This window comes from Vidua macroura, chromosome 25, assembly GCF_024509145.1.
Source record: "Vidua macroura isolate BioBank_ID:100142 chromosome 25, ASM2450914v1, whole genome shotgun sequence".
Lineage (NCBI taxonomy): Eukaryota > Metazoa > Chordata > Aves > Passeriformes > Viduidae > Vidua > Vidua macroura.
In genome coordinates this window covers 7462285-7476116 of record NC_071595.1, presented here as the reverse complement: position 1 = coordinate 7476116, position 13832 = coordinate 7462285, and the positions used below count along the sequence as shown (strand labels likewise).

General features: G+C 56.8%; 1 protein-coding gene across 1 annotated transcript; it reads right to left on the bottom strand.

Annotated features, from left to right (window-relative positions):
- Positions 1-4501: 4501 nt before the first annotated feature.
- TMEM200B (transmembrane protein 200B) lies at positions 4502-13426 on the bottom strand. Its single transcript, XM_053999092.1, has 2 exons — positions 13307-13426; positions 4502-6266 (listed from the first exon to the last, which is right to left on the bottom strand). Exon 2 carries the CDS (start codon positions 6241-6243, stop codon positions 4951-4953), a length of 1293 nt encoding a protein of 430 aa, XP_053855067.1. The 5' UTR covers positions 6244-6266; positions 13307-13426; the 3' UTR covers positions 4502-4950.
- Between the last annotated feature and the right edge of the window lie 406 nt (positions 13427-13832).

The following is a 13832-nucleotide window of genomic DNA, read 5'->3' as shown; positions in this document are numbered from 1 at the left end:
CAAGCTCCTGTGGGTCCCAGTGTGTCCTGGCAGAACCACCATCATCAGCCTTGGGACTCCCGCAGGAGGGGACATGGGGCTGATGGTTCCCAAAGGATGTGGTTCCACATCCCTGTCCTGGACACTGCAGGGACGTCAGTGGCACCAGGGATATGGTCCCACACTGCCCATCCACCCAAACCATGGTGCTTTGCTGGGCAGGAGTGTTGCCATTGCTAGTGAAGGGACACTCCAGCACAGGGGACGCTGGAACCCCATCCACAATGCCCAGGGGAAAAGTGTCCTCATCTTATTTCCCCAGGGTACAAGCACAGAGACAGCAAACACCCACCTCAATGCTCAGCAGTCTGGGGCCGTCCCAGGAGACTGGAAAGGCTTTTCCTTAAAGCTCCCCAAAGCCCCTCTGGGTGAGTGTCCCAAGCTCAGGGTGCCTTTATCCACCTCACAGCAAGAGCAGGAGGGGGTGTGGTAATGTTGCTTGTGGCGTTTTGCCTGGCTACCAGCTAGGGAAAATAGGCAAATACCATGGCAATCCAGATGCAAATAAATCAATACCCCAAGCCCTTGTCCCAGCTGTGCAGGAAGCAGCAGCTCCCGGCGGGCCAAGTCTGCGCTCCTGGGTGGCCCTACTCCCACCCCAGGCCCCAGATTCCACACCAAAGGCAATGACTGTCTTGGAGGTCCCATCCTGTGGCAAGAAACCACAAAAGCTGCTTTCCTTCATCACCCATCCCTGGTCCTTCCTCATGTCTCCATCTCAGAACTCAGCCTGGAGAAGCAGCTGTCACATCAGGAGAAGTTCCCACTAAGTCACAGCTTATTCCAGCCCAGGCTATTTTTAGGCTGTTCCTCCTGGTTTTGGGGCTCAGCAGCCAGTCGTGTTCCTGGAGTATCAGGGCTGCCCTCAGGGCTCCAGGGGGAATTGCTGCGGGAGCCAGGCAGCAGCAGGGTGACTCCATCCCTTCCAGCTGGGAGAGACAAGGGTCTGAAATAAACAGGATTGAAAGGGGAGGAATTATGTTGGCAATGGGCCAGGTTGGACACACTGAGCTCAGCTCTGAGTTCCATCACTGGGGAAACTGAGGCACAAAAGAATAGCCAAAACCAGGTGGGGAATCACCTCAGGTCCTGCAGCAGCTGGGTCAATGGCCTTAGATTCACCCCTGCTCCGTCCCCAACCACCCAGGGAAGCACCAGTGCAGACTCCTGCAGATTCATGGGTATCTTTTGTTTTTTGCCCCCAGCATGGGCAGTGGTCCCTGATGGGCTCCAAGCCAAAGCCCCAGAGATTTGGGCTCCAGCCCCATGCCAGTGCTCAGCTGTCAGGACACATCCTGTGGATGCTGACAACACTGAGGGAACTCTGGCTTTTGACTCAGGACCAGCCCCAGGGCAATCATCCCACATTGCTCAGCACATTTCTACAGTAGGATTAACGTGCAGAGCCTTGGGTGGCAGCAAACCTATACAGGATGCTCCCAAACCCACAGAAAAAAAAAAAAAAAAATTAAGCAACTACTCCCAACCCCACCCCAGCTCCAGCCCTGTTCCAGCTCCCCTGGGTACCGGGAAGCACTAGGATGGGTGCCTTTGGCTCAGTGCTGGCTCATTCATTCAGAGAGGCATTTTGTATCACACTCTTGCCCTTTTTTAAAATAAAGCAACAGAAATGAGCCCCCTGCCAAAAGGGCCAGGGTGTTACAGACCTGGGGAGCACACCTGCACCCATCCCACCGGTCCTCTTTAGCCATGGAGGAAAAAAGGCACACTCACCCAGCACAGGTCACACTGTCCCCTACGCGTCATCTTCCCGACACCTCGGCAGGAGATTTACGGCCGGGATCACTCACTCCTGGCTGTACTGCAAGTGCACACTGGGAGCAGAGCCCTCGCCTTCCCACAGACCTTAAATCGTAAGGAAGGGCACTCCAGCCAAGCAGATCCATGGCTGTGACCTGCCCCACTGTGGGGAGAGGAGGAGGAGGTGGAGGAAGAAGAGGAGAAAGAGCTGCAAACCAGCCAACGGCTGAGCAATATCAGGGAGTGATTGTCCCCAGCTGTGGGTGTTGTGCTCTCTGGGGACAGAGGTGAACCAGCAGCAAATCTGGAGACCCACTGGCACTACTGGGCTGTCCCTGGGCATGAGAGACCCTCTCACAACCACTGGCAGGGTCTGCACCTCCCCAGGGCATATCTCCCACACACAGCCTGTGGTAGTGGTTCCCTCAATCCATTTTGCCAATTTTATCCATTTTTGGCCCAAACTAAGCTGTCCTGTAGCCATGCACCGGCTGAGAGGTCTCTTGGTGGTGGGGGATAACTGCAATTGCCTTTGGTCTCTCCGGCCTCCATCCTCTGGTCCAAGGGACCCCTGGGCTCAGCCCTCCTCAGCCTGGACATGTTGGTGTTGGGGACAAACCCCCGATTTTCTTTGCTGATGTTTATGATGAAATACCCCTTCTGTTGGTAGGAATCTCCTCCTGCAGTGGCCACCTCCTGGGGTGGGATACCATGGGGGTGACAACAGCTGGATATTTAGTCCATAGTGTGTCCAGCCTGTTCCTAAGTAGGACAGAAGGTACTACCAAGCACTGCCCTTCACAGGCTGTGCAGTGTGACATCTCCAGGGCTTCCAGGATTGTTCCACTTCACAGCTCTGCAGCCAAGCAGTCAACGGAGGGATCCATCCAGGATCTTTTAATTTCTGTTTCTAACCCACCTCACCCTGCCCAGTTCATTCCCAGAACACCGTGAGGACAGCATACATGGCATCCATCCACTGAAACCAGCACTGCTAATATCCCACAAATACTCTGGGAACAGTGTCCACAGACGGAGCTGAAGATGAGGGATGCACAGATGCTGCTCTTCCCTGGAGAAGGCACAGGGCTTCTCACCCTGCCAGATTAATTAATCAAGCTGCTTTGTGTTTTGAAATGATCCCTGTGTGACTCAGAAATGCCTCTCCTGGATGATGCTGCTGAGCTGGGAAGGAGGATAGGGCAGGAGGAGGATGGGGCAGGAGGATGATGCTGGTGCAGGCACATGGTCCAGGCAGGTTGCCCTGTGATCCAGCCATTTCCCACAGTTAGACTGAGCCTCAGCCAGAAACTGAAGGGGAAAAATTTAAAAAAAACCACCCCCAGCAGCTTCTCGTGCAGCTCCTTGTGGCATTTTGGGCTTCAGTTTCTTGCTGCCAGTTCCCAAAGCATGGCCCAGGGCCCAGCATTAGCTCTGGCTGCAGATGGTTAAGCCCAAGTAAAAAGTTATTTTTGGACAAAAACCTTCTGGCACTTCCCCTGGGATGCTGCTCCAGGGCAGACCCCAATGGTGACTTTTTCTTGTTGTTTATTGCATTGAATCAGTGCCTGAATAATGTTGAGATTAAGCAGCCAAATAAATAGCTGAGCTTGGGCTGGTATCACTCCCAGAGAATCCTTTGGGATGCAACTGGGCCCAAACTGCAGCTGTCTGTCCCATCTCCGGTCCCTGCACGGAGGAAGCTGCATCCAAGCTCTCTGGGAGGGTTGGCACTGGAAACAGACAGCTTTTCCCTGTAAAGCAGAACACCCCCCATCAAAGCACTGTGGGGAGTGCTTTGGGAGAAGCTTTTTGGGAGAAGGTGGGGCTGGGGAAGAAAAGACACTTTGATCTGGAGAAGGATGTGGTTCCCAAAGTTTGCAAGGTCTGACACTCTGTGTTAACTTCAGACCAGAGAAGGAGAAGCAGAGACAGGAATAACCCCTCCTGCAAACACTTCATACAGATAAAAGAGATTACAGCCACCCAACAGGCCCCGGTTTTGGAAAGGCAAAAGGCAAAGATCTCATCTAGGCTGCCACAGCCATTTTAAAGCCTCCCGAGTTGCTGGAGAGCAGAGCTGTCCTTGTCCCATCGCTCCAATCCATCCTTCCACATGCCCTGGCACCCCGGGTCTCCTCCTGCCCAAGGGAGAGCTGGAGGGAGTAAGAAGGGATGGGATGAACCCCCAGCTCCCTTTTCTCCAGAAATCTATCCCAGTGCTGAGGCTGCCTCTCTGGCCTCATCCCATACAGCTCCTGTTCTGCATCCAACAGGCACAAAGTAACAGAACAGCACCAAACAGCACCTGGCAAAAACAGCACTGACACTCCCCTACCTCTCTGCCCCTTCACATCCTTCCTCCCACCACCTGCATCCTCCATCCCACCAAAAACCAGCACAAACAAACCCAGATCCACTGAGAGGCTCGCAGAATTGCTGCACCCCAGGTGGGCAGCAGCACCTGGCTCGCTGCCTGCAACTCCCTGGGCACCTTCTACATCCCTTCTCTCCATAAAAACCCCAAACCTTGTACTTATCACCTCATCCTATGAATGCTGAGCAGCTGGTTATGGAGCATTCCTTCTTCAGTGGAGTCTGGGTGGGGGCACAAGGCCTCACAGCCCCTCTGGACAGACTGCTGCAGGCACTGCCCCTCCCAAGCATCCCAGGCCAGAGGAGGAGGCAAGGCAGCACCACATGGCATCCAGATAATATTTAATAGCCCCGTTGGGCCGACGTGCTCTGGCTAAGCAAATTTTCTGGTGGGTTGAGGCTGGATAAGAGGACATCACCCCCCAAAGCATCTCCCCACCCCAACCCTGCTGAGATAAAGTGCTGTGGGACCTGGTGGGGCTTCACCTGCCCCCATGTCCCTATCCCACCATTTGTGTGGGGTCTCAAAGCGAGGACTCTTCTGGAAAAGCCACCAGGAGAAGGGCTTGTAAGGCCAAGGGCATCCAGCCGGCAGGACATCCCACCTAGGCGAGTCCTCACCCAGGAGCGGAGGGTCAGGACCTTCCTCTTGGCATTGGCTTAAAAATGCCGCCCCCAAACCCCTCCTGGATGTGGGGTTTTGGGGTTGCTGGTGGGTGCTGGGGGCCAGGATGAGGGACTGGGATGTTACGGTCCCCAAAGGTGCTGGGAACATCAGACCCGTGTGCCCTGCTCCATCCCCACCACCCAGGAGCTGGGCAGGGGCTCGCCCCGGCTCGGGGGCTCGCTGGGCTCCAGCAGCTGGTCTGAGGACTCGCCAGTACTTTCCAGTTTGGCGTAGCCCACAAGGCTGACGTGGTCCAGCCGAGGCCAGCTCCGGTTCTTACGGTCCTTGATGGGGGCCACCAGCAGCACCCCCGGCCGGCCAAGGTCCAGGGATTTGGAGTGTCCCGGGGTGTGGAGGTGCACGTCGGAGCCGAGCTCCACCAGCGGCTCTGCACCGGGACAGCTGGTATCCACGCTGATGACAACGTGGCCACCACCACCACGGCCACCCTGGCTGCAGAGTGCGGTGCTGTCACCAATGGAAAGCGGAGCCCGGGAGAGCTGTGGTGTTTTGGGGGGATGCTCAGCAGAGCCCCTCTCTGCCCTCCCATCGGCCCCCCGTGCTGCCCCATCCAGCAAGCAGTTGTTGAGCTTGATTATGGGCAGCGTCAAGGCCCCCACGGCCGAGGACAGGAGGGACTCGGCTCCAGCGTGGCACGGGAGGCTCAGGTTGACCTCGGTGGAGCGGAGGCTGCGGAGAGAGGTCGCAGGGGAAGCCGCCGGGTGCTGCAGGAGCTCGGCCATGGCCTGGAGCCGGCCGGGGCCGTAGCAGTCAGACCACTTGCTGCCAGGGCTGGGGCAGGGCTGACAGGACAGGTCCACCTGGTAACAGCCCTCCAAGCACTCAGCATTGGCCTTGGGGAAGGGCTGGCTGTCCCCATGCTGGCAGTGCCCATCCTCGGGGCCGGTCCCCTCGGGCAGGCCCACTGCCAGGCTGTAGAGCCCCTTCTGCATCAGCTGCCGGGTCTCCATGTCCCTGTTCTCGTACAGCATCGTGTTGGCGCAGATGAAGATGAAGAGCCCAATGCCCATGATGACAGGGCCGATCAGCTTCAGCTTCTCACTGTGGGGCATGTGGCGCCCAGCCGCCACCTCCCTCCTCGTGTCCCCCACCGCACTGGTGTTCCCCGCGCTGGCCCCGGTGCCCCCATATCCCCGGTAAGGCCAGTAGCCCACCACGGCAATGGTCATGCCCACCAGGACCACCGAGATGCCCACCATAACGAAGGCCCCCGCGGGCGAGCGCATGCGGAGCTGCCCTTTGGGCGAGGGCTCCGTCGGGGGCTTGCGCCGCAGGCGGCGGCCCTGGCGCCGCGCTGGGACGAGGGGCACGGGCACCTTGGGCCCTCCGTGCTCGGGTCCCCGCATGGGCACGTTGGATTCGGTGCTCTCTGCAGTCATCGTCTCTGGCTCAGCCGCAATTCCTGCACGATGGGAGGAGAAAAAGGTGAGCAGGCATCACTGGGGATCCTTGTGCCCAGGATGCTGGAGCGTGGGCTCCACAGGGACACTGAGAGCACGGGGATGCCGGGGCACAAGGACACCGAGCCCACAGGCTACACCAGGCAGGGACAAGCAGCTTCGCTCTGCCCAACTGCTCCCCTCTTTCCTCAAGTCACTTCTCTCTCCCCACTCAGGAGTGAAGGGCTGAGGCACCCCTTCCAACCACGCTCCCAAAGCTCCCAAACTCACCCCTCTAAAACCCCTGAGCTGCGCAGGAAGCGAGGACAGCTGGGACCCTGCTGTGCCACACCCAGCACAGAGCCATCGCTGGCATCGCAGCCTAAGGGACCTGTCCTGGGTCGCCTCAGTCCTGCAACACCTGCAGAAGGTGCCACCCCCAGTCTACCACAACAGCAGTGAGGGAAGGGGCTATTTATTCATCTGCTGGGGAAACTGAGGCACCTGGAAACTCAAATGAAAGGTCTGACACAGCCACACCACCTAGAGCCCTGTGAGTGATGATCCAAGCAGGACCTAAAAACCTAAACCAACATCAAGGCACTCTCTAGACGGCAGGACCCACCAATCCATGGAGAATTTAAGCTAAAAGAGGTGTTTTCCCCAATTTTCTGCTGTCTCTTATTTCTTCTGACCTGCTCAGTGCATCCCCAGGATCCTACCCTCACACACACCAACACAAAACTCCACATCTAGGGATTTACAGGGATTTACAGTGCATGGTGTGTCATTTTATCCAGAACTTTATTTCCTAGATGAGCAAAAAGGTGTGGAAGCTGCTGCCCAACACAGCGGGTGACCAGACTGGCAGGAAGCATCAGCTGGGCAGGCACCATTGTGCCTGGGATAAGTGGAACCCTGGGAAGCTAAAACAGGCCTTGAACAAGTCCCAGAGCAAAATCATCTTTAAAAACATAAATAAGCTCATGCTGACAGGAATCCATGTCCTCACAGAGTGGTGCTGCATGCCCAGCCATGGCTGGCAGCGGGGCTGGGGCAGGATGGGGTGTCCGTGCACTCTCCTGTGTCTCCCAGCACTGCCAGCATGGAAATGCTGCCCAGGCCCTTCCCAAAGGAACATCCCAAAGGGGATGTGAGCAGGGAGAGCTGCAGGCTGGCCCCCAGCCAAGGGATGCTGTGGGAGGGAGCTTGTTACCCCACAGCATCTTAAACTGCCAAGAAAAGCATTTGGACAACACAATCGTGGATATTCAGCAAATCAAATCCAGAAACGAAATGCAGGGAGAGCCCTGCAGGAGGAGAGGGGTGATCACTACAATTTCGCTCCCCAAGATGAATGAAGTGCTGAGATCCAGTGACCAGCATCCAAACAGCAGAAAAATACTACTTTTTTTCCCCCAGTTAATCATCTTAAAGGTGTTATTAGCATCAGAGGGAAGGAATTAAAGATACGAGATCCAGGATGACAGCTTGTTCCTGGCACAAGGCTGTCAAGCTGTGACAACTCGAGTAAGGGAGATTTAAAGGGGAAAAAAAATAAAGTCCCAAACAAACTAGACCAAACCCCAGGCCACTGCTGAGTGGAGTGTTAAGGCTTTCTGAAAAATAAGTTGATAATCCCACATGGCAAAGGGAGAAACACAATAAACCCAAGGTAATGTTCATCCTGAAAAATGAGGCTTTAAATATTTTGGTATTAAAGGGAAACTACTGAACACTTGAACACATCCCAAAGACTGTGGGCTTTTTGCCTCCAAATGCCCTGATTAAAGTTATGTCTCAATTTTCTCTAATTGCCATCTTTGCTTCAAACTCTCTTAATTTTTATAGCAAACCCTTTAAATGCCTTGCTGGCTACTTAGGGATTCAGAAGAGAATGACCCTCTACATTGCAAGAGAAAGCTCCTGGACACTGACTGGGGGGAACATGACCCCCACAGCTCACGACCCCAAGCTCACACTGGACACACACCACGCACCTCCTGTTTTATTCTGGAGCCTCAGCCATGCCTCCTTAACCCCAGTTCCTCTGACCTCTCTAACCCCTGCTGTGGAATCAAGACCAATGTCCACAGGGACCAGGAGCATCCCTGGTGTCCCACCTGTGGGGACAAAGAGCATCTCATGGGGAGAACAAGCTTCACTGGGGTCCTGCCTGTGAGGACCGTGAGCACCTCCCAAATCCTGCCTGTGAGGACCACGCATCCTTTGGATCCCACCCAGGACCATGCTTTGGGTCTAGGTGATGTTCACCTGGGCTGCACCAGGCTGCTCTTACCACACTTTTGCTCTGGATACAGTCTGGGATTCATCTCAGGCTGCTTGGGAATGGGTACAGGAGGATGAGAGGTGCCCACCCACCCCACATCCACAGGGTCCAGACCACACTGGGGCTGGAACAATCCCCTTCCCACCTCCTCTCCTTTTCCCTGGGCACAGGGACAGAGGTGCTGGCAGGAGGGACAGGCAGATGCCACCCATCTGGCTGCAGGTGGGGAATACCCTCTGTAGCCCTGGCCACTATTCCTGCCCAGAGTGCCTGTCCCTTATGTGCCCGCTGCCGTGTTCTGAACTTGGAGCATTTCCTTGCTCATTGCTGGGGCTGGCTGTTCCCAGAGTTCAAAACCATTATTTTTATTAATAGAATCCCCAAGGTTATATAACCCTTTTAGAAAAAATAAATTAAAAAAATACAAGACCCAGCACCACCATTCCCTCCTGCACCCTGCAGCCGCTGATGCTCCCGAGAACGGATGAATCCCACGTTAGAGCAGCGGCGTCAGACACAGCTCAGAGCACAGGAACGGGGCTCGGGGACAGCCCGGTGCCATGCTGGGGACAGGCAGTGGCTCGGCATTCCTGGCCACCTCCGTCCAGCCCGGAGGCATTTGTGGCTCACCAGGACCAGCTCGGAGGTTTCCATTCCCGGCGGGAAGGAATGACAGCATGGAACTGTAAATGTCGTACTGGAGCGGGATCAGCGCTGCTCTGCTGCCAGGTTAAGCTCCCAATCCTCGCAATAAGCCTGACATTAAAATAAACCCAAATATTTCTCTAATCCCTCCCATCACGAAGGCACATTGCTGGCTCCACCCTCCCACCTCAATCCTCTCTGGCCGCCTTCGCAGATTGATTCTCCTAAAATTTGACACTAAATCCCATTGCATCTGACAGCAGCAGAGCTGGGTGGTGGTAAAGCAGAATTTGGGAAGGGTCCCTCCTGCAGGCAGATCCTCACATCCCCTGGGTGTCCCTGGGATGCTCTGCCCCTACCACGACCACACTGCCAGCTTGAATTTCCAACATCAAAGGCTATCAAAAAGCAGAAATGGCCTCCAAATCTCCCTCTGGCTGAGGGAAGAGAAGCTGTAATGGTGTCTGGAAGTGCCACTCCAGTCCTGTGCCACAGGAGGTGCCACCCAGCTCAGTGATGGGCTGGAGATGCAGAAATGCCATATGGAGAAGGGCCAAGTGCAGGCAGCTCTGAGGGCCTTCCCCTTGAGGTTTATCCCTCTTGCCAGTTATCCTTCCAGGAGCTTTTTTCTTTTCCTTGGCTCGTACCTGGAAAGGGCTTCACTGCAGGACAGCATCCACCACACAGAAGGGAATCCAGCATCTCCCTAGGGAGAGTGTTCCCATTGCTGCCATGCCTCATCCCAGGCTGTGCTCCCCAGCCACGGGGCATGATCCCATTCTGCACCCAGGATCCCACCCTGGATGCAGGATCCTGTAGGTCCTGTGCAGGGCATCACCCCGGGAGCTGGCACAGGAGCACCCCTGGCTGTAATGAACACCCAAGAAATGCCCAACAAACAGAAACCACCTCTGTTTTCTTTTTCTTTTCCTAAAGTACTGTGACTTTAAAGATGCTCTCCTCATTTTGGGAATAAACTGATTTTGCAATTTGCTGCTGAATCAGCCAGCAAAGCCTGCAGTGTGTCTAAAGGCCACAGTGATGGGTGAGACCCCAAACCAGGGAGCACAGCCCAGCCCCCTCTGCCTCATCCAAGCCCTGGGGAGCCTATGACACCCAAGCCCTTAGTGGCTGAGCTCCCCCAAATCCCTCTCCACAAGGAAAGGGGATCCAGGCAGCCAAGACCTTCTGGGTATGAGGCTGTGTCGAGCTGCCGGAGCCCCCCCGGTTCTCCCACCCACAGGGAAGGTATGGAGAATGGGAATGACAGTCTGCACTGAGATGTGCTGCTTAAAAATAACTCCTTTTCAGCCCAACCTCCAACGCCGCCCCCGGCACGGGGCAGGAGGCGACCACAGGAGCAGTACCCAGGCACCAGCTCCCTCCCTGTCCCACTCCCATCCTGGCTGCTGGAGACTGAAGCCAAGGCCCGCAGGGGAGCAGCAGTGATCCCAGTGCATGCTGCACCCCTCATGCTGGCTACTCGGGGTGGTCTGAGCCCTCATATCCCACCTGTGCAGTGCCTCCTCCTTCCCTAATTCTCTGAGTTCACCTCAAGTTCCCCTCCTTGGCTACACATAAAGGGCTCCAGAGAGAGGGAACAGGAGAAAAATCTGCCAGACATTTCTGGGGGTTTCCCAGCAGGAGCAAACTGTCACCATCCCAGCATCCACTGGCAGCTCCCAGTCCGAGCCTCCCCTGGGCTCATTCCCAAGGAATAAAACCTCCCTGTGTGAACCTGACACAAGCGTTCCCAATGCGGTGACAAAATCCATGGCTCCAGCTGGGGACACACATTAATCAACCGCAATTAATTAAGTTCCCTCATTGAAACTTCCATATAAACTCAGTAATGCTAATTACCACAGCATGGGAAGGATTATCCCCTTCCCAGCAGGAGTCACCTTCTGGTCCTGGACAGGGAGTCTCACTGGGGTTGTGACAGATTTTCACCTTTGCTGCAGCACTGAAGACCCTGGGACTGACAACCCAAAGGTCAGAAGTGCCCCTGATTCCCCTCTCCGCAACACGAAGACCTTGGTTTTCCCAGGGGAAGGATGGGATCAGGAGGGTTTAACACAAAACCACCTGCACCAAGCAACTATCAACAGGGGCATCACCCCCACACCTGGCCGGGCTGTGGAGAAGCAGCGTGCCTGCCTCCCATCATCAGGTCACACGTCCCAGGAGCCACCAAGGCCACTACTGTCACCTGCAGTATGATCCAGGGGAAGATGGTGCTGGGGTGATCTGGGGACACACGGGTCTCTCCTTTTGCTTTCCGCCCTGTGCCTGACCCCCGGCAGAAGGGTCCTGATGGGCAAATGGGACGTGAGGAGTGAGAGGCATCAGTACCACCAGTAGCTCCAGCTCCATTCACCTTGACTTCCCCAAACTCCTCCCTGCTCCTAAAAAATGGGGCCATGCTCTGAACGCCTCTCTAACCCTCAGGCAAGAGAAAGTGTGTGGAAACATCCCACTGATTACTAATTATCAGAGCTTGCCTTACCCAGATTTGCTCTGCTAATTAGACTAATCTCCACGGCTGGGAAATGAGCTGCAGTCATCCATGGCGAGGAGCTCACGCAACTTGGATGTTGCTTAACTCTGACATGTCAGACCCCTGCGATGGGAGCGTGATTGTAATTCCTGGCTGCTTCTGACAGGCCATTGTTTAAGGAGACAATGAAAATCCACAAATTTGGTGTTTCTCCCTCAAGTCAGTGCTGAAATCAGGACATCTGCATTGCTCAACTTTTTTGATAGGGACCAGATGCAAATAATTAATAAATCCAAATTCAAGATAATGCAGACTAAATTTAAATGGAGAGAGCTCTTTGCTCACTTGGAGGAGGGGGAGGAGTGAGGGGCTCAGGGGGATTTCCTGGGAGAATTCTTGCCTCTGGGAAGTGGTATGGGGTGGCAGGGCACCCAAGGATGCAGGCTGTGGCCAAGCACCTTGCAAATCCTCACAGCCACGAGAAAAGGAAGGAGAGTAAAAGAAAAATCCATAGGCTGAGATTTCCAGGGAATTAGGACCAAACTCTTTCTGAATTTGGCAGAAATTCTGCCTTCTGCTGCTTCTTTGAAAAAATCCCTGCCAGCATGGAGGGAGGGGATGGGATGGAAGGATGGAGTCCAGAGGCTACCTCCCTGCTCCCCAAGTTATCCAGGGGGTACAGACACACAGATCCCATCTCCCGCTCCACAGGCCCACATCCCACTCGGCCTGCGAGCAATGAAGTTCCCAGCTGTTTTCCCAGCTGGTATCACTCTTAACTCCCAGCTTTTTAACCCCCATCTCCCCTGCTCTTTACCCTGCAAAAGACACATCTCGCTGATTTCATGAGCAAGGATCCAAACCCACCTAGAGGTGAGACAGAGTGGGTCTGGCTGCGGTCTCTGACCCCTCCATGCTATAAAGCTCAGCCCCTTGTGCACACAGGCCCTCTCGATCCCAAACTCCAGGACCTACTGGGATAATTTCCACCCACTTCTCTCTCAAGTGTCTACTTCAAACCCTGCGTGGGGATCAGCTGCGGGGCTACTCCTCACCCCACTCCTCTGCCAGGAGCCTCGGGAATTGCAAAAAGTGCTGGGATTGGGCAGTTCTGCTCAGCTCCCGGGTTTTGGCTGTGTGAAGATGTGTGTGCCTCTGTGTGGGCTTGCACAAGAGTGTGCGTGCACATCTGTGCACAGCTGGCTGTGCGTGTGTGGTGCGTGTCCGTGTGCGTGTCTGGGTGTCCCCGTGCGCGCTCGGTGTCTGTGGGAGCAGATGTGTACCTGTGGGTACATCGTGTCCGTGGGTGCCTGGTGCCCCCCAGTGCGCAGAGCCTGTGGGTGCCCGGTGCCTGCCCACGGGTGTCCGGGGGTGCTCAGTGCCTGCCTGTGGGTGCCCGGTGCCTGCCCACGGGTGTCCGGGGGTGCTCAGTGCCTGCCTGTGGGTGCCCGGTGCCTGCCCACGGGTGTCCGGGGGTGCTCAGCGTCCCGCGCATCCCGCCCGGGTTCCGTGTGCCCGAGGTGGATGTGGATGTGGATGTGGATGTGGATGCGGATGCGGATGCGCACGGCCGGTGCCGCGTGTCCGTGCCCGTGTCCCCCCCGCCGTCCCCCCGTGCCCGCACTCACCGGCGGCCGCCGAGCCGTGCGCCTCCCGCCGGGGCCAGGGCCGGTGCCCCGGGGGCGGCGGGCGCTGGGCTCCGCCGCCGCGGCCGGGGCCATGGGGCGGTGGGATCCCGGCTCCCGGCTCCCCGCTCGCCGCCGCCGGGACGTCTGGGCGCGGGCAGGGGGGGCGGCGGGTTCCGCCCGGGCCCGGGTCCCGCCCCGGCCCCGCGGGGGGCGGAGCGCGGCGGGGTCGGGCGGGGGGGACGCGGCCGGGACGGGACCCCCCGGTGCCCCTCCCGGGGCGGGCTCCGGCGGGGCCGGCGGCCGCTTCCCGGCCGTGGGAAAGTTGCGATCGCGGTGCGGGATCGATGGGATTTGGGATTTTCCTGGCTCCGAGCGGGGCCGGCAGCGGCGGGGGATGGAAGGGGCCGGGCTGGGATCCTTCCTCCGCCCCGCTCCCGGCTCCCCTCGGCCAGCCGCGACCCCGGGCCCTCCCGCGGGACGGGCCCTGCCTCGCCGGGGGATGCTCCAGTGGAAGGTGTCCCTGCCC

Excerpts from the sequence above, each read along its gene's own strand:
- TMEM200B (XM_053999092.1), bottom strand. The coding sequence starts at position 6,243 with ATGACTGCAGAGAGCACCGAATCCAACGTGCCCATGCGGGGACCCGAG.